The 22,668-nt window shown below is 37.4% G+C and overlaps 4 protein-coding genes across 6 annotated transcripts; 3 read left to right on the top strand and 1 right to left on the bottom strand.

The window, feature by feature from the left end:
- The first annotated feature begins 6,273 nt into the window (after window positions 1–6,273).
- Window positions 6,274–10,061, top strand: LOC131303535 (uncharacterized). The gene is made up of 2 exons (XM_058330433.1): window positions 6,274–8,918; window positions 9,024–10,061. Exon 1 carries the CDS (start codon window positions 7,187–7,189, stop codon window positions 8,627–8,629), a length of 1,443 nt encoding a protein of 480 aa, XP_058186416.1. The 5' UTR covers window positions 6,274–7,186; the 3' UTR covers window positions 8,630–8,918; window positions 9,024–10,061.
- On the bottom strand, window positions 10,056–13,133 carry LOC131302901 (uncharacterized). Its single transcript, XM_058329691.1, has 4 exons — window positions 12,837–13,133; window positions 11,785–12,767; window positions 10,243–10,289; window positions 10,056–10,148 (listed from the first exon to the last, which is right to left on the bottom strand). The coding sequence occupies exons 1-2, from the start codon at window positions 13,131–13,133 to the stop codon at window positions 11,889–11,891; spliced, it is 1,176 nt and encodes a 391-aa protein (XP_058185674.1). The 3' UTR covers window positions 10,056–10,148; window positions 10,243–10,289; window positions 11,785–11,888.
- A 2,987-nt stretch (window positions 13,134–16,120) lies between these two features.
- Window positions 16,121–18,512, top strand: LOC131303532 (auxin transport protein BIG-like). The gene is made up of 2 exons (XM_058330429.1): window positions 16,121–18,309; window positions 18,389–18,512. The coding sequence occupies exon 1, from the start codon at window positions 17,578–17,580 to the stop codon at window positions 18,181–18,183; it is 606 nt and encodes a 201-aa protein (XP_058186412.1). The 5' UTR covers window positions 16,121–17,577; the 3' UTR covers window positions 18,184–18,309; window positions 18,389–18,512.
- Window positions 18,509–22,441, top strand: LOC131303533 (auxin transport protein BIG-like). Of its 3 annotated transcripts, XM_058330430.1 has the most exons (5): window positions 18,509–18,554; window positions 19,398–19,802; window positions 21,059–21,202; window positions 21,698–21,950; window positions 22,232–22,440. In XM_058330430.1, exons 2-5 carry the CDS (start codon window positions 19,779–19,781, stop codon window positions 22,339–22,341), a joined length of 531 nt encoding a protein of 176 aa, XP_058186413.1. In that variant the 5' UTR covers window positions 18,509–18,554; window positions 19,398–19,778; the 3' UTR covers window positions 22,342–22,440. The 3 variants fall into 3 exon arrangements, with proteins under 3 accessions (XP_058186413.1, XP_058186414.1, XP_058186415.1); XM_058330431.1 differs by lacking the exon at window positions 18,509–18,554 and having other exon boundaries at window positions 18,579–19,802; window positions 21,066–21,202; window positions 22,232–22,441; XM_058330432.1 differs by lacking the exon at window positions 18,509–18,554 and having other exon boundaries at window positions 18,600–19,802; window positions 22,057–22,429.
- Window positions 22,442–22,668: the final 227 nt, after the last annotated feature.

The following is a 22,668-nucleotide window of genomic DNA, read 5'->3' as shown; positions in this document are numbered from 1 at the left end:
TCTGAAATCCCTTGTTTATTTAATAACATATATATTTTTTGTTTTCCCATGCCTCGTGTCGTGCCCGTGTCGTGCCGTGCCTGGCTAGAACCGTGTCGTGTCGTGACTCGTGCTGTGCCCATCTAAGACCGTGTCGTGCCGTCCCGTGCCAAGCCAACTTCCGTGTTGTTCCCCCTCACTTCCGTGCCCGTACCGTGCCGTGTGCCCGTGTCGTGCCGTGCCATGTCTGGCTAGAACCGTGTCGTGACTCGTGCCCCATCTCACTTTCGTGTCGTGCCTGTGCCGTGCCTGTGCCGTGCCCATCTAAGACCGTGTCGTGCCGTGCCGTGCCGTGCCGTGCCGTGCCAGGCCAACTTCCGTGCTGTGCCCGTGTCGTTCCCACTCACTTCTGTGCCGCGTGCCGTGCCGCGTGCCCACTAAGACCGTGCCGTTCTCGTGCCATGTTAGGATTAATCCGTGCCCGTGCCGTGCCCGTGCCGCCTTCAAACGTGCCGTACCCGACCCGACCCATTTTACACCTCTAGATATTCGCCATATAGAAAATCCTCTTACTAACTACCTAAAAAGTCCCAGCGATTGACCTAAGTCCTGCACTTGCTCCTAACAACAAATTGATTCGAAGAATCAAGCTCAACCAGAAATCTCAAAAACCACGATCCGTATGAAGCAATATTTTCAGTAGGGGTGAGCATCGATGGACAAATTGGAATCAGGTGCGTTACTAGACCAAGAAAAATATGGCGTATCTTAAAAGCTAAACGAGAACGGAAATAGATGATATGCTTCAAACCTATGAAGCAGCACACATCTATATATGGGAACTGTGCCCGTATCCTATCCGTATAGGATACTGATGCTCTTTTGATACTTGCTGATACGTATTGAGAGACTGAGAAGTATCCAAACCATATAATTGGGTTTTTAGTTTTGCGGTAGGAGATACTTTTTGGATGCTTTAGGTCACATATCTTAACTTTCATGAAATTTAAATTGTGGCACTTCTTGCATAAGTATTAGAGTAAAATTTATTTGTAAAAAAAGAAAATCTAGTACTCTACTTACTTCTAGAGAGGAAGATATAGTAGCATGAAAATACTATCATTTCCAATGGTTAATGAATATCTTATATTTTCAAACTTTCTTGCATCGCCGTATCCGTATAGGATCGTACGCATAACCTCTATCGGTTTCTATGCTTCGCATACTTCATAAGGCCTCCCTAAGCAATAATCACATTTTCAGAGATTCCACCCGGAATGACTTCACCACCATTATGCACTACAATAACTACTCTCTAACGAGGATAATGCATCATGTGTATGGAAACAAACTTACAACGGCAAAAAGGCCTGTACCTGCTTTGTCCTTTAAAACCATTTTACATTCAACATCTTTACACAAACTTGAATCCTTGAGACGCAACTCTGTGCAAGAATAGCAAAAATGAGCATAAGTTACAAAAGAACCATGTTACATATAACATAAGATGGTAATGGAATAAGATAACAGGTCTCTCTTTCTCTCTCTCACACACACACGAGGATCTGTGTGTAGAAAATTGAAGGTATTTTCCCTCTCTCTCTCTCTCTCACACACACACACACACGAGGATCTGTGTAGGAAATTGAAGGTATTTTCCATATCTACTAAAGAATGTCGACTGATATTCACTTCTCGTCTATGTTACACGGATCCATGTTTATGGGCGAAGTACCCGTGTCGACACGACACGATACGGGTACGGGTACTCGTGCCGGATTCGTGGGAAATAATCGGACACGTTCAAAAATTATGGTGATAGTGAAGACTGAAGAGTGAAGACAGAATGAAAAAAAGATTGAGGATTCGATGAACTCTACCTCCAAATCTCTAAATGGGCTTTTCTGGTGGTGCTTGTGTGAGGATATGGATGCTCCGGCTTTCTTTTTGAACGGCCATGGCTGCTGCTCTGTCTCCGTTTTTTCCGATCTCGTGCTGCGGCTGCTGCTCTGTCTTTGTTTTTTCCGATCTGGAGCTGCGGCTGCTGCTCTCTGTGTTTGTTTTTTTTTTTTTTTTATCAGGCTCTCTGTGTTTGTTGCTATCTCGTCGAGAAGGAGAAAGGGGTGAGGAAGGTAAGAGAAACATTTATTTTTCCACGTGGCCGCAGATCAACATATGGAGGCTTAAAATTTTTTTTTCTGTTGTGATCAGATTTTCGGATGTATCATGATTCATTCATCTAGACCGTCCAAATACATCTGAACGGTTAAAATTACATACACAATCAACACAACGATTGTGCAAGTAACATTTTTGTTCATGAATGGACGATTCCCAAAAAAATTGTTTATATAGAGTACAAAAGGAAATAGTGGAGTTCAGTAGGAGTACTATTTGCCATCATGGTGGTAGCCCAGTTGGCACAGGTGATGGGGCTTAAGTACCTCTCCCTCCATGTGCACTCGGGTTCGAGCCCCTGCAGTTGCAAAAATATATATGAGCTGGAGGGACGCATGGAGGGCCATGTGCCAGCTGTGCGTCTAGGTGGTGCTGTGGTGATGGTCTGTCCTCCCGGACAGTAGCTATGGCTTTAACCGGACATTTTACAGCGGGTTGGGAGCCCCTATGGTCACGCCCAAGGGGGTTGCTACGCCGGTCGCCCCCTCCTACCCTTTTGATTATCAAAAAAAAGTAGGAGTACTATTTTTCAAAAAAGTAATGATGGATTTATGGGTTGGCGGCCAAATGTTTACTGCCGTGTAATATTTAACTCCACCCCCAGTACACACTCAAAATACGCATCCACCGTTCATATGGGTGTATGAGGTCCATACAAATTATTTGCGTATGTATTTCGGTGTAGAAGTAGAATTATTGAAAAAAAAATCTCAGCGAAAGCAACTTGCACACTTTATCTTTTTATTTTTTTCCACGGTTAATTAGAAATTTAGAATCGATTTAGGGGTAAGTCCCACCAGACCTCAGACTTGGGCAACAGAAATAAACTGTAATTCCAATGTAATCTTAATTTTATTTATTTTTTACTTTCATATCCTTTTATTTTTTAGTATGATTTAATAGTAATGGACAACCAAATTTAAAATGAGGCTTGGACAATCCAAACATCAAAGTCGATAATTTCATCTCCGGTTCAATAAAAAGCAAGCATCCACTCCATAACTAGGGAAAATTATTAGGTACTCCCGGTGTATACACATCTTATCACATAAAATGTGAGGCCACGCAGGATCCACCTGCAGGCCTCACATTTTATGTAAGAGGAGAGTGTATACACCGGGAGTACCTAATAATCTCTCAATAACTAGAAAGTAATAAAAAATTATTTTTTTGGTGCTTCACTCCTAAAATCGAACCCTGATTAATTGTATAAAGAGCAAAAATCTATCAATCAACTGGATTATTCTTGAGACTTCTTATATACGCTTCCTACTTTACATGTCAGCCATGCCAGTCTCTTCAATAAGTATTAAGGCTCCGTTCCAGAACACCTTCTTAAAAAATAAGTAATTATTTCACATTTTCAAACTCAAAAATAAAATAAATGAAAATTTATTTTTCAATTTTTTTTCACCGTATAAAAGATCTCAATGAGATCTATCAAATAAGATCCATATTGATAGAAAAATTATTTACGTAAACACGTGATTTTTGAGCTTGAAATTGTCTTCTTAAAAAATAAGTACTTATTTTCGTTTCTGGAACGGGGCCTAATAAGTAGTACTACTTGAATACATGTGTATGTCTATGGGATTATATGATTCTCATGCTGTCATGACTCATGCATATGAATAATTTTTCACACTAAAGAGTTCTTACATCGAAACACTCCCGAGTCCCGTGTACTGATTTTTCTGATTAACCCGAAAAAAAAAAAAAAAACAAACTATCGTGTATTTAGGGTGCATTCTTGTGAACTTAATTATTTTTTACTTATTTCAGTATTTTATTCTTTTTGTAATTTTTTTCTAGCTTTTTGTCGTAATTTTTTGGATTAATCATATGTCTCGACGAGAGGAATAGGAAAAGTATAAAAATATAGACTGATATTGAAAAAAATTCAAATTAGACGCCGGTCAAATAAATAAGTTTAGTCGAAATTTGACCGGCTTCTTATTTGAATTTTTTTCAATATCAGTCCATATTTTTATACTTTTCCGATTCCTCTCGTCGATACAAACGATTAATCTCAAAAATTACAACGAAAAACTAAACAAAAAATACAAAATACTGAAATAAGTCGAAATTAATTAAGTTCACAAGAATGCGCCCTTATACAAGTTTTTTTTTTTAATGAGATTCACATTTATTTATTTTTTAAATGAAAAATTATACACATTAATTTCACCAAAAGACCAAAAATGAAGTAAATTTGTCGAAACAAAGAGTGAAAATCACTACTCTTTCTTTTTGAACTAGATACAGTATATTTATACAGTTCAACTATAGGTACAGATCAATAGTGTATCAATAAGAGAAATCGCTAGTGTATTTAAATTTTAAAGCATCCTTGTAAAAAAATAACTTTGTTACCAAAAAAAGAAAAGAAAAATTAACTTTTAAATGTGATAATTCTAAGTACTAGATCCATTTCTAATTCTAGACCGACAATTCTGAGAAAGCAAACATTAAATTGATATTTTAGTAGGATATTTTATAAAATTATCGGTACTGAGGGTCGGTACCCATTGATATGTAGAATATTTCTATAAGTGTTTAATACAAATATATGCTTTGTAAACAATTTAATATGAGATACTACTGTACCAAAAAAAAGGATTGTACCATTTATTTTCAATATAAAATGATAGCACTATATAAAAAAGTCAGGACTTCTTTTGAGAAATTTTTCCTTAAGTGTTCGAACGTAAATATTATCCAATTAAAAAAAGTTTGAAAGTTTGCCTTAGGGGCCTTGATTTTAATAGAAAAGAAAATAATAACACAAACTTACATGAATTAGGTAAATAAAAATGGTCTAAATGGTTTATTTTGTAAATTGAATTAGGATTCTTGATTCCTCTCGTCTTTATCCAACAAAATTCAAAATTCGTGAGGCTTTTTGGCTTATTTTTCGTCTTTATTCAAAAAATTTCAAAATTCGATGATAATTTTAATTGTTATTTGACTTTTTAGGAAAAACATAGCCTACATATAGTATTAACGTAGACAATAGATAATGCATTGAAACATGTTATCCCTTTATTCTATAACACTAGTTACCAAACTATATATACACAAATGAGTGTGACAATCCGAGAGAGAGAGAGAGAGAGAGAGAGAGAGAGAGACGGGAGAGATAGATAGGGAGAGAGATAGAGGGTGAAAGTATCATACAGAATAACATCAACATAATTCTAAGCGATCAGCATTCTGTTTTATATATATATATATATATATATATATATATATATATATATATCGGAACGGTTCAATGGACACCCTAAAAAAACACCTAAAAAAACACCCATAATCTCAATCTCATAGTTCCCGATCAAATTTTTATGATCCGAACCGTTCAATGTGTGTAGAATGTGATTTTAAGGGTGCCCGCAAGAAATTAGCAAAAAAAATGACCGGGAAAGGTTTGATTTGAGCAGTTTTTATTTGAACCGTTCAATAAAAAACTGTTCGAAACTGTTCGGATCAAGTACTTCCCGGTCATTTTTTTTGCTGATTTCTCACGGGTACTCTTAAAATCACGTTCTGATCACAATGAGTGGCTCGGATCATCAAAATTTAATCCGAAACTATGGGGTGTTTTTTTAGGTGTTTTTATGGGTGTCCCCGGAACCGCCCCGTATATATATATATACACACACACACACACACATTTGAATCAAATAATCTCCAACATATGGAGAGAGAGATTCATAAAGAGTAACATCAATATGTAAGTCTAAAGACTCAAAACAATTCTCTTATCACCCTCGTTCTTATTGTGTGTGAATTATTCGATCATTTCACTCAGATAATCTCAAACACAATACCAGGTATGGTGCTTTAAAGAAGGTAACTAACTCGTAATCTCGGACACAGAGATGTTATCTTCTTCGATGTAGCGAATAGTGCACCAATTCATTGAACGAAACCATTCATTTTATAGACAATTAAACAATTTATTAAATTCAAAATTAATTGTTCTATATAGATAATCTTGATGTATCATGGGACTTGCCTCGGAATGCATACCGATGATCGAAGCCATTCATTTCATATATAATTAATCCAATCATTGAACAGAAAAATTAATTGTTCTTATAGAAATATGATTTTTGAAGAAAAAAATTGTCTATCTATATAAATAGTCATTTAAGGATAAACTTTGAGTGCTGATAAAAATAAAAATAAAAAGGATAAACTTTGAGTAACCATACTCCATAATTCATACTATCAAAGTATCAATCATGCCGACCAAAAAAACCCATTCATATCAAATGTTTTTAAAGTTTTTTTTATCAGGGGTAAAGCATAGAACCTGGTTTTCAAAAAAAAGCATAGAATCAATCATGAATGTATGCAAAGCATCCATACAATGATCATGCCATATGAAGACACTCCAAACATGAGAGGATTGGACCATGACTAATTGTCCTGTGCATTTAATGTCCATGGGGAGTCACAAGGCAATTATCCCGCCAAAATAAGGCCAACAAGGCTCTATTTTTTATTTTTTTTATCCGAACAAGGCTCTGTTTGTTTACACAATTAGCTTACTCAGCCTCATCCCCTCACCAATACTCACACCCCAAACAGATTCTACCACACATTTATTACTTTTTGAACTGGGGGTTTATATACTTATTAAAAAAACACAGCCTTTTCAAACACTTCTCTTGCATTTCTCTAACCATGTCTTCTTCACAAGCTTCTACAAGAGAAAAACAAAAAGGGAAACAGAACGTCAATGCTCGTCCAAAGACAAATCAAGGGTTTGCATTTGATGATAAACCCTTGTGGAATCATGTAAAAGTTATTAATGTGGCTTCGAGTGGAGATGGAAATAGAATTTGGTCTTGCAATTACTGCAGCAAGGTAGTAACCGGTTCATACACCGAAGTCAAGGGTCATCTATTGAAGATTCCTAGCTCTGGTGTGGAGGATTGCAAAATTATTTCAGATGCAGTATTTGATGCAATAAAGAGGGAACATGCAGAAGCTGAAACTAGAAAGGCCCACCAAGAATTGAATGCAAAAAACAAAGCAGCGTATGTCTCTCTACCCGAAGGATCTGATCTTGCCCATCGAAAGAAACGCAAGGGGATGGCTCCACAAGGTCCTTTACCTGATGCATTTAATGCTACTCAGAGAGATGTTGCTGATAAAGAAGCTGCACGAATGTTTTTTGCCAATGGGTTACCATTTAACTTTGCTAGGTCTCCATACTTCAGGCAATACTCTCACTCTTGCAAATAGTAGACTAGCTGGTTATCGTCCCCCTACGTATGATAGGCTTCGAACAACTCTGTTATCACAAGAAAAAGAGCATGTCAACAAACTACTCCAACCATTCAAAGATACATGGAGAAAAAAAGGAGTTTCGGTGTGCTCAGATGGGTGGTCCGATACACAACGTAAACCGCTCATTAACATTATGGCAGCATCAGTTGGGGGAGCAATGTTTATTAAAGCCATTGATTCGAGCGGAAACACAAAGGATGCAGAGTATGTTGGAAGTTTGTTCATGGAAGCAATCAAACAAATAGGAGAAGAACACGTGGTTCAAATAGTGACTGATAATGCAACGAATTACAAGGCGGTTGGCTTGAGCATTGAAACCAAATTCCCACATATATTCTGGACTCCTTGTGTGGTGCATAGTCTGAATTTGGCCTTGAAGAGCATATGCGATCCAGGAGCAAAATCACCACACTATGCCCAATGTAAGTGGATCGTAGACTTGGTTTCGAAAGTTAATGATATTCGTAACTTTGTTCTTAACCATAGCATGGCAAATTATATTTTCAATCAATACTTAGATTTGAAACTATTGAGTGTGGCTAAAACTAGGTTTGCCTCTAGCATTATAATGGCCAAGAGGATAGTGGCAGTTAGGAGTTCTCTTGAAAAAATGGTTATGGATGCAAATTGGAAAGTATATAGGGCTGGTGGAACCACTGTGGCTAAAAATAAGGCTCGAGATGTGAAAAAATACATTGTTGATGAGGATGATGATTTTTGGGATAATTTAGAACATCTTTTGAAATTCACGGAACCGATCATTGATATGTTAAGAAAAGCTGACATGGACACTCCTGTTTTGCATCTAATATATGACATGTGGGATTCGATGATTGAGAATGTAAAAAATATCATATTTGAACATGAGCACGAAGACATACTTGTTGGCCATTACCCCTTTTTTGATGTAATTCAACAAATTTTAGAAAGTAGATGGAACAAGAGTAACACTCCTTTGCATTGTATGGCTCACTCATTAGTCCCAAAATACTATTCTGATGCTTGGTTGCAAAGTGGTAAAGGAATTCCTCGGGTATCACCACATGAGGATCGAGAGGTCTCATTAATGAGAGCTCAATGCTTTAATCGGTTATTTCCTGATACTAACGATTTGCACCAAGTTTACATGGAATTTGGAGCATATTCTAGTGGGTCTGGGTATTTTGAATAAGCTCATGTAATTGATGCAAGAAGATATAAGGAACCCATTTCATGGTGGGCCAATCATGAGGCTTCAACACCACTCCTACAATCTTTGGCATTTAAGCTACTTTCGCAGCCAGCTTCTTCCTCTTGTTGCGAGAGGAATTGGAGTACGTATTCCTTGATTCAAAACATCAAAAGAAACCGACTACTAACAACCAGAGCTGAAGATCTTGTGTTTGTTCATTATAATTTGCGCTTATTGTCAAGGAAAACCAAGGAGTACATGGACGGGCCTTCAAAGTTTTGAGACATAAGTTTATTTGTATTATAACATATCACAGGTTCACAGTAGGAAGTCCAGCAGGATAGTAATGTTTACTGCATTAAGAAATTTATGCTTTTGCCTTTATGTTTTTCAGGTGGCGACCAATTTGACATTGAAGGAGGTGATGTAACGCAGCTTGTGGAGCTTTCTCTTGACGAACCAGTGCCGGAAGGAGTGAGATTTGACGAGGATGATGATGTTGAGGTCCTTGATGGTGGGGGGGGAACAAGAACAAAGTGAGTAGAAGAAGGTGTCAACCATGATTTCTTTTTGCAATTAGACTACAAGTCTACTGGACGATAACTTAAAAGCACTAGTCTTTTGACTCTTTTGTTAATAACTTAATATCCAGCTTGGAATGACTTCTTTTGCTTGTAAATTTGTAATATAATTCTCGGTCAAATGCTGGATGCAAGATTGTATCTTGTGTATTTTGGATGGTTTCATAACCAAACTAGTTTATGGCTTTATGTATCTAAATTCTAAACTATGTGCCTTTTGCTATGTTATGTTAATGTAAATCTCATTTTGGTATGGATTATGGAGAAATAGAAAGGATATACAGTAGATTCTAAAAACTGCAGGATCAAGTATCAACATACTATCAAATGTAAAGAAAGGTGATGAAGTGTGCCATGGTGTGATCATGTGGACAGGAAACCAGTGAATCAGGTAAATCTATGTCTTCATTACCTAATTGAACTTTGTAAAAAACTCAATATTTCTAAGCAGTAAGGACTTACTTGTTTGTAACAGAACCAATTGGTGGACTCGAAAACTCCTTAGAACTTGAACGTAGTTACCAATTCCAAGGTATGCTGTCTGTCCCAATTTCTTAGTCCATATGCTTAGCAAACTTATGAGTTATGACTGTAACTTTATGTTTTTATTGTTATGAATATGATGACATGATAATTTTATACTCAATTTTTTTTTGGCGTGTAGAAGTTACGGGTTTCTTTAAGTATAAAAATATAACAAAAATATTTAGAAAATTAGGTGGCGTATCCCCGTATCCGTGTCCAAATTCGGACACGTATCCACGAATCCTCTTTTTTCAGGATTGAGGTACCCGACCCTTAGATATGCACCCATATCTAATTCACGTACCTGTGTCCGTGTAACATAGCTTCTCGTACATTATTATCTCACTGCTTTCGAACCGCTTTACCAGCTGCCTCATCTCTATACGAATCAGGCTTTCCGTCACATTGAAATTCTGTGTATGGAGCATAGTATCATCATAAGCTCACAAGAAATTTTAACTTATACATACTCCAATTAACAGTTTAAAAAGAAAATTCTGCACTCACAAGGTCACCGAAAATGGATCTGATGACCTTTATCTGGAATTTTGCACCTACAACAGAGTGAGACTGCAGTTATATGGAGTTAAAAAGATTCTTAATTATTAGACAGAAAGGGAAATGAAGAACACCACATATAGCTGATAGCATGATAGAGTCAAAGATGATTGCTTTCCTCTCAAGTTTTTTCTCCTTTCTTCCATCCGTCTTCATCTAATATAGGTCTGCATTTGTAGTCATAGCTGTGCAATGCATTTCCCAAATATGTTTTATTCTACATTAAGAATTTGCCTATGTTTTTTCCAGAGAATAGATGCACAATCTGTGGTCATTTAATATTCGTGGCATATGCAGTTCACATAGAAATGGCAGAGGTCACTGATTTTGGGGGGAGAGAAAATGAGGCGGACAGAGTGTGATTAAGAGGACGAGAGAAAATTGTTCATAAGGGTTATGGTAGTTTGAATTGATAGTTAACGGAGATGAATTAAAATGGGAGGAGATAGAGGAAGGGCATAGTGGTCCTCGCTGCCATGGAAACACGGCATTTGAAGAGTGTTGACTATTAGATCGTATTTGTGTATGAGAGAGAGAGAGAGAGAGAGAGAGAGAGAGAGGGCAAGGGAGAATTGATTTTGATATAGTTGAGCTTGCATTGATGATGTGTTGGTTGTAAATCATTTTCCTACCCGTGATAAGTATGCAGTCACAAACTCAGGATTCTCCGGTGGTAGGTTAACATACAAATGACAGTGAAACGTGACATAAAACACAAGATTGAAATTGACACGAAAAAATCCATAGGGATGATTTTGAAATCAGTCGAACTTTACAGTGACAAAAGAAATAGAAACGCCCCGTCATATTGATTTGTTCGATGAATGAATCAAACAAGCTCCTATGTAAGTACTTCGAAGTTCGAAGATTTATCTGACAGCTATCACTTTAATTGCTTCTCCCAAGTCTCCTCTGCATATGATATACATACATGCTATGGATCTTTTACAAATGACGGTAGGTATCTACCAGGATATATCCATAGAGGTCTATAAGGATTAGAAGCAATACATTGCCAGATGCCCAACAAGATCGACCAGACTTGAAAGCTGAACACATCCAACTTTAAATCTTCATTAAACCCAAAGAATGACAAACAAGGATCACTTTCAAGAGAATAAGGAACACTGACAAGTTAGCCATTGGGCATGCAAGTACATAGCTTCAAAGGGGAAATGAACGATGTACGGCTAAACCCATCGCATACATGGTGCCATCAGCAGCTACACAGATCCCTAGGTCTTACTTATCCTCTTTATCTTCAATTAGATCCTAAAACAAATGGGGGACTATTCTAGCATCCAGTAAGTAATTAGAGATGAATTACGGCGGCTTAAGCACGACGAGAGTAAGTTAGCAGTAATCATGAAACAGAAAGATGATAAAAAAAAGAAAAACATAAATATGGATAGGAAGAGACACGGCATCATAAAAGGGGCTGAGAGAAAACGTCAATAATAAAACAGCTTAAGACAAGAAATGAACTGATACCATGAACTAAAAATCAACGAAGATCCCAAATCCCAGTCCAACATCCAGTCATCCTGAATGACGTTTTGAGCTAGAAGATAGCGTTTCAAAAACTTAGGCCCTTTTTATATCTCAAGGGAGACAAATTCAAACACAGAAGCACGAAGACGAGTGACAGTCCTTTTGAAATGCTCGTTCGGAAAATGGTGGGTACTGGTGTACATGCCAATGAAGCAAAACAGGTTGTCTCTAAGGTGAGCAACAAACCCCTCACTGCCATCTGAACCAGGAATTGAATCAGTAACATGATTCAAACCAAATACTGGAACAGTTGCACAGTCATCACTGTCTGCGCAGTCATAATTTTCCAAATCATCGTCGTCGAGGAAGGAGTAATCATCAGGGATAGCCAACAACTCATTATCGTGGTAGAGGTCTCCTTCTTCTTCAATCTCCTCTTCATCCCGCTTGCTGGCGGTGAGATCAAATGCATAAAGCTTCAATCCTTTTTCCACAAACTTGAGGAATGGCTGATACAAGAGGTAATCCACCACATCAGCCCGACCATACCACTCGGCAAATCTCAGATTATCAAATATAAGACCATCAGACCCCGCAGCGCCACATTCTTCCCGGTCGTCACCATTGTTTGTACTAGTAATATGCGATGTCCACTTTTCTTTCTTAACATTGAAGGAATACAGGGATATAGAACCAGATGGTTCAACTACTTGCACATAAATATTGAAGCCAATGACTGCGTGTCCGCAGAACTCCACGCCATTAGAATAACAATCTTGTATTGTGTACAAGGAAATGAATGGGGGATCAGGCAGACGGGTCCGAATGTTGCTCCCATTAGGATCAAGGAACTCGAATACGGGGTTCAATTTCTCACGTGTCGTATCCCCCTGCAAAGAAGTCCCGGCAAGGGCATATATCTTTTGATCCACGGTAACAACCACCGGATCTGGCTTCCCTCCGTTCAGGGTAGGGCCCTCCTCCTACTGTTGTTGTTTGGAATTTTTAATGAAATTGTAAATATAAACACGTTTAGGGTACCTTAATGTTACCAGATGAACATCACCCCCAATCGCGTAAGCTTCCGAACCCAGTGCGGTCAAGCCAACACAGTTTGTTGAAGCGTTGTTATGCAGAGTGCTTAACCGATCCATCCTTAATTCTCCTCTGGCTGTATCTATAGCCACCAAATTCATCTGCTTATCCAATGGCGACACGAAAAGCAGGCATATCCTGCTACCCTCTCCGTCGCCCTTTCCCTTGCCGCTGCTACTGCCGCTGCCGCAGCTGCTACCGCTTCGGCCGCTGCCTTTTGCGTTCCTTGGCTTCCTGCCATTTTCCCCCTTCATTCTCTCTATCAATCAATCTCTCACCAGGAAAACATATGAAACCCTAGAGCGTGATCGGGTATGTACGTGCGCAGAAAGTCTACACACATACAATATGTGCACAGATTGTGCACAGATTTTATTGTGGGGCCATCACGGGTCCCACACAAATTATCTGAGTCGTTCATTAAATGTAAAATATTTTTTCAAAGGTCCCCGTAACAGATAATCTCAATCCGATACCTATAGGTGCTCGATCCAATCGTATAACTTTTCATTATTCAAAAATCTGAATGAAAAATTAGATGGTTGGATGAAATACCTATAGGTATTAGATTGAGCTTAGTTTTTTACGGGGACCCTTGAAAAAATGTTTTACATTTAATGAACGGCTCGGATGATTTGTGTGAGACCCGTGGTGGGCCCCAAAATAAAATTTGTGCACAATCTATGCACAAATTGCTGTGTGTGTAGCACAGTTCGTACGTGTGTATGTTCTATGATGCCCCAACGTGGTGCTATCATGCCCCATTTAATTTGGGCCTTTAGATCTGATTTTGGATGAATCTCAGCTCTTTGGATCAAAATCACTTTCAAAAAGTATGGTGATTTTGTCCTTTTTCAAAAAAAAAAAAAAAAAAAATGTCATTATACTTACCATACACACTAGATATACTTATCACAGTTTATGCTGGCAATTACCATAAAATATTGTATATTTACCACGACAAAAACTACACTCCAACGTTTTTGCCCTTTCTCTCTCTAACTTGTTCTCTTGGTAGCCAGTTTGGCGGAAAAATAAATATTTTGGGGAAAAATGTACCTTCTTGCAAGAATTTTTTTAATTATTGAAAATTTCTAAGTTCACACCACTTTTTGTTATATTCACCATACTTTTTGTCATTTTCCTAATCATTTGTGTAATAGACTATCAAATAAAGGGTGAAAATATAAATTTAATTTAATAATATTTAATTTGTAAACAAATTTTTATAACAAATTTTTGAAACTAAATATTTAAGCCAAAAAATTGCCTTGATTTTAGATTCATATTGTTAATATATTTCATTAAATTATTTTTAATTAAAAATTATTTTACAAATATTATTGAGAAAACATTTATTCATTTGTTGTTTTGAATAACTTACAATTAATGTTGTTAATATATTCCATTAAATTTTTACTTTGTGTATATATGTTTCTTATAACAAATTTTTAAAAATAATAAATATAAACCATATAATTGTAATAATCTCTTAATTATATTTAAATAATTTATTTGAAGTGATGTATGCAATCGTTTAACGTGATATTATAACAATTAGTAGTTATAATTGACATTAGACTATTCAATTAATGGTAGAATGGCGATTAATCTCTATAATCTACTATAGTAGTCAAAATCATTTGACTGAGAACTTAATTGATTGATCATATTCAATAAGTGATGATTGAGTATTAATATACTTGGCTAAAATGAATTAGTTAATGTAGGTTAATAGTGATCAATGTTATTAGTAGAAGTAGTAGTTAACAGTAGTCTTAGTTGCAATAAATAAGTAATTGATACAATTGGCTAATGTAAGAGTAACCACTAACTATTGATCTCTCATAACCCATTCAATACATTATTTTGTTTCATTAATCATTAAGGTATTATGCTTTAATTACAAGGTAATACAAATTAAGTAGAACTAAGTAACATCACATTAACCCATTCAATACATTATTTAGTTTCATTAATCATTAAGGTATTATGCTTTAATTACAAGATAATACAAATTAAGTAGAACTAAGTAACATCACATTTATTGTGGTAGTTACCGTATTAACTACCCTCAAACCACATGACTTGTAGCCATTGGCAAATCCGAACAACCAACCTGATGGCCGCTAATGCTCCTTCCCTTTTTGAGAATTTTCTTGGACATCATTGGCTTGGTTTTGAAGTGTCTTCTTTTGTTGATGAGGTGATAGTGAGCTGCTATTCTTGCCTTCACTATGAGGTCTTCTTTTCTTCGTCCTTGAGTTTTGGTTGTATTTTATTTTATTTTTGCTCGGCAGTTTTGGTTGTATTTTATTGGAGCTTATGAGTTCTTATTCAAAGGTAGAGAGCAGGTAGTTCTTTGGGTTAATGGGCTGTGTAGAAATGAGTGAGATTAAGGTGAACATGTACATCATATAATCTGCTAGCTAGTAAAGTAACCTTAATCTCATCTTATTCAAAGGTAGAGAGCAGGTAGTTACTTTACTATCTAGCAGATTATATGATATACTTATATGAGGTGATCTACATCATGCAGCTCATCTTGATGTGGACACTTCCACATCCTTTTTTGGTGTTTATGAAGTAGCTTCTGTACAGCCTCGGAACTGGCAGAAGTATTGTTTGAGTCAAGTAGATGTCTTGTCCTTTCTGATGGATGGTGTATTCTGTTTTGAGGAAGAGTCTGTAATTCATTCTCTTAAACTTCTTCTATACTGGAAAGGACATGAACCACGCCTTACAAAAAGCCAAAGCCGGGGACACAGGAACAAGTTCGAACAAATCAGGACTGCAAGCTCTGGAGTCCAAGAAGAAGAAGAAAGGAAAAGACGGTGGTGAATCTGTATTGGAGAAGTCTTGTTTAGACATGGAAGCAGCTGTAGATATCTTCATTGCCACAGGGAGAGATACCTTGAGGCAATTCATCGATTGCTTTCTATTGGAATGGAATTCAAGCTCTGTACGGTCAGAAGCCAAATGTGTTCTCTATGGTGCCTGGCATCATGGAAAGCAGTCATTCAAGGAATCCTTGTTAGCGTCTCTCTTGCATAAAGTGAAATGCCTGCCACTGTATGGCCAGAATATCATCGAGTATACAGAACTCGTCACCTTCTTGTCAGGGAAGCCTGGTAACATTTCGAAGCAACAGAACACTGAAATTGTGGACCGAAATGCTTGACCCCTGATGTGATTAGGTGCATCTTTGAGACACTTCACTCTGAGCTTTTGGCTAATATATACAACACTTTGAGTGGTTTAGTGGAATTTGATGGGTACTATCTCGAAGTGAGCCATGTGTTGCTTGTAGTTCTCCTGAGGTGCCCTACAGTAGGATGAAGCTAGCAACTTTAAAATCAGAAACGAAATTTACAGATAATCGCATCATAGTGAAATGTACTGGGAGCTATACCATCCAGAGTGTGACCATGAATGTTCACAATGCTCATAGGTCCAAATCAGTTAAAGTCTTGAACCTCTACTACAACAATAGGACTGTGGCTGACTTGTCAGAGTTGAAGAATAATTGATCATTGCGTAAACATGCAAAGAGCTACCACCTTGCTTTCAATCAGACTGAGCTAAAAGTGGACTTTCCCATTCCAATCACTGCAACAAAAATCTTCAAACTTTATCCCTTGAACCATTGCAGTGGTCATCCTGTCACTGATAAGCATGGGATTTGTAGTAATTGCCATGAGAGTGCATATCAATGCAGGCAATGTCGCAATATCAATTATGAGAATCTGGATTCTTTCTTATGCAATGAATGTGGGTATAGCAAATATGGTCGATTTGAATTTAATTTCATGGCAAAGCCAAGATTCATTTTTGATAGTATGGAAAACGATGAGGATATGAAGCGGGGACTGGCTGCTATAGAATCCGAATCAGAAAATGCTCACTGGAGATATCAGCAGTTGCTGGGCTTTAAGAAACCTTTGCTTAAGATTGTGTCAAGCATTGGTGAGAACGAGATTGACTCTCAGCAAAAGGATTCCGTGCAGCAAATGATGGTCTCTTTGCCTGGACCTTCATGTAAGATAAACCAAGTGCAAAGCAGCTTTTGATTCTGTTAGCAAAAAGTGTGCAGACACTTCAAGGGCTTCGACAAGTTTTGATGAACTACTTGCATCAGAAAAATTCTGATAGTGCAGTTGCATCATCCAGATTTGTGGTTTCCAGATCACCAAATAATTGGTATGGCTGTGCTTCTACATTTGTTACAGTGTCTGGAAATACTGCAGGTGCTATCAAAGCGCCCAAACTCAAAGAAGCAACTTGTTTCTGCTGGCATATTTTTCTAGTTGTGTGAAAATAATATTCATCAGGGTCCTAAAACTGCTCGTGTCCAAGCCAGAACAGCTCTTTGTGCTTCCTCAGAAGGTGATACATATGCGGTGGCTGAGTTGAATAGTTTGATACAAAAGAAAGTCTTGTACTGCCTTGAACATCATCGCTAAATGGACATTGCCCTGGCTACCCATGAAGAGCTGCTGTTGCTTTCAGAGGTGTGTTCTTTGGCGGATGAATTTTGGGAGGTCAAGACTGTGAGTTTTCTTCCAGTTGTTATTTTCTGCAATTAAATCAGGTGCCAAGCATCCTGCTATTTCTGAGCATGTTATTCTTCCTTGTCTGAGGATTATAGCTCAGGCATGTATTCCTCCAAAACCAGATAAAACCGACAAGGAGCCAGGAATGGGAAAGCCCGCCTCTTCATCAGATGAAAACAACTTAAATCCTTCTGTACATTCCTGTGCTCTTGTTAGTGGGGGTAAGACTATGCCAGAATCATTAGAAAAGCGTTGGGATGGTTCTCAAAAGAGTCAAGACGTGCAGTTACTGAGCTACTCAGAGTGGGAGAAGGGAGCTTCATATCTTGATTTTGTTAGGCGGCAGTATAAAGTTTGCCAGGCTGTGAAGGGAGGTCTGAGGTCTCGGCCACAAAGATATGACTACCTGGCTTTGAAATATGCCCTTAGATGGAAGCGCCGTGCTTGTAAGACCAAAAGTGATTTTACATCATTTGAGATGGGCTCTTGGGTTACAGAACTTGTATTGAGTGCTTGTTCTCAATCTATTAGGTCTGATATGTGTATGCTGATTAGCTTACTTTGTGGCCAAAGCTCTTTGTGGCGTTTCCGATTGTTGAATTTCCTAATGTCATTGTTACCAGCAACACTTTCTGCTGGTGAAAATGCCGCTGAGTACTTTGAAATGCTCTTTAAAATGATAGATTCAGAAGACGCCCATCTTTTCTTGACTGTACATGGTGGCCTAACTACAATTTGTGAGTTTAATTAGCCGAGAAGTGGACAATGTTGAATCCCCGGAGAGGAGCCTGCATATTGACATTTCACAGGGCTTTATTCTTCACAAGCTAATAGAGCTCCTCAGAATTTTTTTGGAGGTTTGCAATATCTGATCCAGGTATTAGTACTTTGCATGTTTTGTTTTGTAGAGGATTTTGTTCTTCATTAGCCATTCTTTAATTTGATCTTGATGCCAGATTCATGCGGGAGAAGTTGTTGTCTCAAGTCCTTGAGGCCTTCATCATCTTTGGAGGCTTGATAGTGCAAAAGACGAAGCTGATTAGTGATTGTAATCGTCTTTTAAAGGATCTTCTTGATGGTTTGCAAATCCATGGAGAGGAGAGAAAAGGACGGGCTTCTTTGGTATGTAGGATATACTTAGTGATCTATCTTTAACAGTTTGTTTGTTACTCCCTCCGTTCCATTTTTAAGTGTCCTCTACAGAGGATTGAGCTTTTTAAGGATTCAAAACTTAATTTCCAAAATTAACCTTAAAACAGTGAAGTTAATTAGATGTGTTTAAATTGTTTGTCTTTCAATATGGATCTCAAAAAATATGTAATATGGATCTTGATAGATCTCAATTAGTTTTATTATACAAAGTTCTCAAAATCGTGAAAAACATTATAAATTGAAAGATAGAGTCAATCTAAAAATGACACGAATATCAATAATGGTCAAACCGTCAAAGTTCAAACCAATTGTGATGGAAAGAGTAATTTTGAAGGGTAAAATTGGAAGTTTGGCATGTTTTGAGGGTTATTTTCAGAAATTGGACAATTATTTGGGACATCCCAAAATAGAAACATGGGCACTCAAAGTGGGACAAAGGGAGTAATTTTTTTCTCCAACATTTTTCAAAAACTTAGAACTCCTAAGTTATGACAACCAAGTGAAGCCAATTTGGGAATATCCATTAAAGATAGAATAATTGTGAAGCTTAGCTTTTATTGAATTCATAATATGTATCAAGTATGCTGTGAGCTCTAGTCAAAACTGTTTTAGTTAAAGCTTGGGCTAATTTGAGAACATTCTTTACGTTGCTTGATAAACTACCACTGTTGGATGGCCGTCCAGTGATTCATTATCAGGTTCTCTACTGTCTCATGCTTTGGGAATGCTTTTCTCAACACATTTTGCGCATAAATTAACAAGTAGTATTGATTGATTACTAATGTACAATTAAATTTCAACTGTATTTTCCAGTTTATTTTGGAGCAGCTATGCAATCTAATCTGCCCTTCAAAAGCGGAGCCTGTATATCTTTTGGTTCTGGATAAGCCACACACTCAAGAAGAATTTATCAGGGGATCAATGACCAAGAATCCTTGTTCCAGTGCTGAGATTGGTCCTTTGATGCGTGATTTTAAAAACAAAATCTGTCACCAGTTGGATCTATTAGGTCTGATAGAGGACGACTATGGAATGGAGTTGCTAGTGGCTGGGAATATCATCTCTCTTGATTTGAGCATTGCTCAAGCTTATGAACAAGTTTGGAGAAAGTCAATTAGCCAGTCTTCAAACACCACAACTACTAGTACGTTGCTATCCGCTAATGCTGTCACATCAGCCTGAGATTGTCCTCCAATGACTGTTACTTATCACCTTCAGGTTTGTTTCTGCAAATTTTTTTGCCTCTGGCATTGTTCGTCGTTTGTGTTTTTAGAGCAATTTGAAGAGGAAAATCTTCTTCGTAAGTATGGTGTAGTTGGCTTTTGTATATTTCTTGTACTGTTTTTTTGTCCTCTGGAATTTCTACATACGGGTGTTTTCAAGTAAGACAATCCTGCCATTCAATGCTTCATTACTGCATTTCTTTCCCATTTTGAGGCATATGTAATCCAAGAAGCAGAGACACTATTAGGACGGCAGCATGTCGTCTTGGACAGCCGTGTTGAATTGCTGACACAACATGGCACTTATCAACCCCTCCTAAATATGTGCCTGTCACTTTTTTGAGTTGGATGCTCTCACTCATCGTAGTCACTAAGGGCTTGTTTGTTTTGGTATTTGGATTTTGGATTTTGAGTGGAGAGAGATAGAGAGAGAAATGAGAGTATTGAGAGAAAATTTATTGGGAACCATGCGCAGAGAGAGAATCCAAAATCCCAAATACCAAAAAGAACAAGGTCGGTATCGACAACACACATTTTCTATCTATTCTATTTATAAAGGGAGTGCACTGTGTGGTGCCACCCTTTGTGTGAAGCTGTATGGACTTTTAAGTTTCCTAAATTGTCCCTAATCTTTTTTATTTTTACACTAATTGTGTTGTGTAGAATAACTGCTTTGGACACAATAGTAATTCAATCAGAAAGCACCACATCACGTGTAACCATTTGTATTTTCCTTATTTTCCTCCCCACTCACGTAGTGCCCACTTCTAGCAAGGTTCTAAAAGTAACTCATTGTAGTTGTGCGGGAATGCAATGGTTAGATATGTTGGTGTTAAGTTAAGACCTGTTGTTTTAATTTCAAATATTGTTATTCTCATTATCTATGAGCATAATATGCGCATATATCACCGATAGAAGTTTTAGAATTCTTGTGTTGAACATGTCCTTAGAGTTTTGTGTTCTACATCTTTCTAAAATTGGCATGCTGGCACAGGGCATTTCTGTGTCTTGGGTGTCCATCTCTATGCTACTTAGGGCATATAACTAAACTGATGGTTCTCAAAAGTTTGGACTCATATCATTGTTTTTCATTTGCAATCTCTTTAATTAGTTCAAGTATTACAGTGTTCTTGCTTTGTATTGTGCTGATTTATGTTGAAATCATGTTTAAGAAGCAACGAGAAATTCTGATATGGAAAAGTGTTTTGATGTTCTGCATCAAAATTAATGTTCCATTCTGCAATTTGGCAGGGGTTAGATGGTGAAGCTACTGAACGAATGATCAAAGAGTTGGAGGAGGATAGGGAGGAATCTCAAGATCCAGAGGTCGAGTTTTCAATTGCAGGTGCAGTCCGAGAGTGTGGTGGGCTTGAAATCATTTTGGGCATTATTCAGGTATGTCTCCCTAGCTTTTTCTGGGATTATTTGGACTAGATTAGTTTTTTTATTTGGTTGAAAGATTCACATATTTCACTTATATTGCTATTTTCTAATATTTTAAGTTAAGAATTATTACATATAGGTAGTTTCTCTCTCTATTGCTTTAAGAATTGCTTTTAAATCTTGTTCTGTTGGGCAGATTGCTTATTTGATTACTCACAAATTTCCCACCTTTTCTCCTCCAAATAAGCAAGGTGGATGAAGCAGTTTTGGTTTTTGCTTATTAATAGGAAATAATCAAATAAGACTTGTTAACCTGATGGGACCTTATCTTTATATTGTGATGACTATATTGGTATGGTATGATTAGTATTCAGGCGTCATTTTTTTTTCTTAATGGCTGTCCTATTTGACCTTATGGTTTTCTTCGAAACTTTCTTGCTATGCATTAAAACGTACTTTGTGTTTCCCCGATCGTATATACGTCTGACTTTGGATCTAAATATACAGCATTCACAAGACAAATTGAAGTCCAACCAAGAGCAGTTGGCTGCGGTGCTTAACCTCCTCATGCTGTGCTGCAAGATAAGAGAAAACAGAAGGGCCTTATTAAGGCTTGGGGCTTTAAATGTACTCCTTGACACAGCTCAGCATGCTTTCTCTGTGGATGCCATGGAGCCAGCTTATTTTGATTGTGGAGAGCCTGAGGCTACATCATCTTGTTGCTGTCAGATTTTGGAGATTATTTCTAGTTGCTGTTTGGGTATGACTTCTTTAATCTAGAAATCTAGAAATGATGCTACTGTTGTTCTGCTGCTGTTAACAATCTGCTTGCTGTCGTACTGATGCTGTTTTTTTTTTTCAAACAGCAAAAAGATTGTTCTGATGCTGTTGATAATCAGCCCAAACTCTCTCTCTCTCTGAACCTCTGAATCTTTCCATGACTGATGCTGATTCTGTTGGTTTTATTCTACTTCTATCAATCTGCGGTTGTTGTTCTGCTGAATGGAGAAGCTGAATTTTTATGATCTGTCTTATTCTAAGTGCTGCTGTCATACTCAAGTGAGGAATGCTTTCTTGTCCTGTTTCTGCACTTTTTGGAAGAGTTGGGAGGCCTTTTGCTATGTTCTGATTTTGAAATTGCCGGAGATTGAGGATATGATTTTCTGCTGATATGAAGTAGATGTTCCTTTTGGCTGACAAGGAGTTAAATTCCCTTGTGTTTCAATTTTTAGTTGAATGTAATTTCTGCTTTTCTGTTTTCTGTACTATGCTCTTTGCTATGTTCTACTCTCGATATACCCTTTGTTGAGTTTTTATATATAAAATTGTTGTTGCTGATAAATAAATAAATAAAAAGCACTCACGCTTGGGTCCCCATCGAGATTGTGTTTTATATTCCCCTCCGTTCTTACCTCTTTGTCCCAATAACTTATTAGTTACTTACGTTTGGTCATTCTTCCAAGGATTTGACATGTTTT

The sequence above is a fragment of the Rhododendron vialii genome, chromosome 10a, assembly GCF_030253575.1.
Source record: "Rhododendron vialii isolate Sample 1 chromosome 10a, ASM3025357v1".
Taxonomy (NCBI): Eukaryota; Viridiplantae; Streptophyta; class Magnoliopsida; order Ericales; family Ericaceae; genus Rhododendron; species Rhododendron vialii.
Note: the sequence above shows the minus strand (reverse complement) of the source record. Positions and strands in the feature narration are given on the sequence as shown.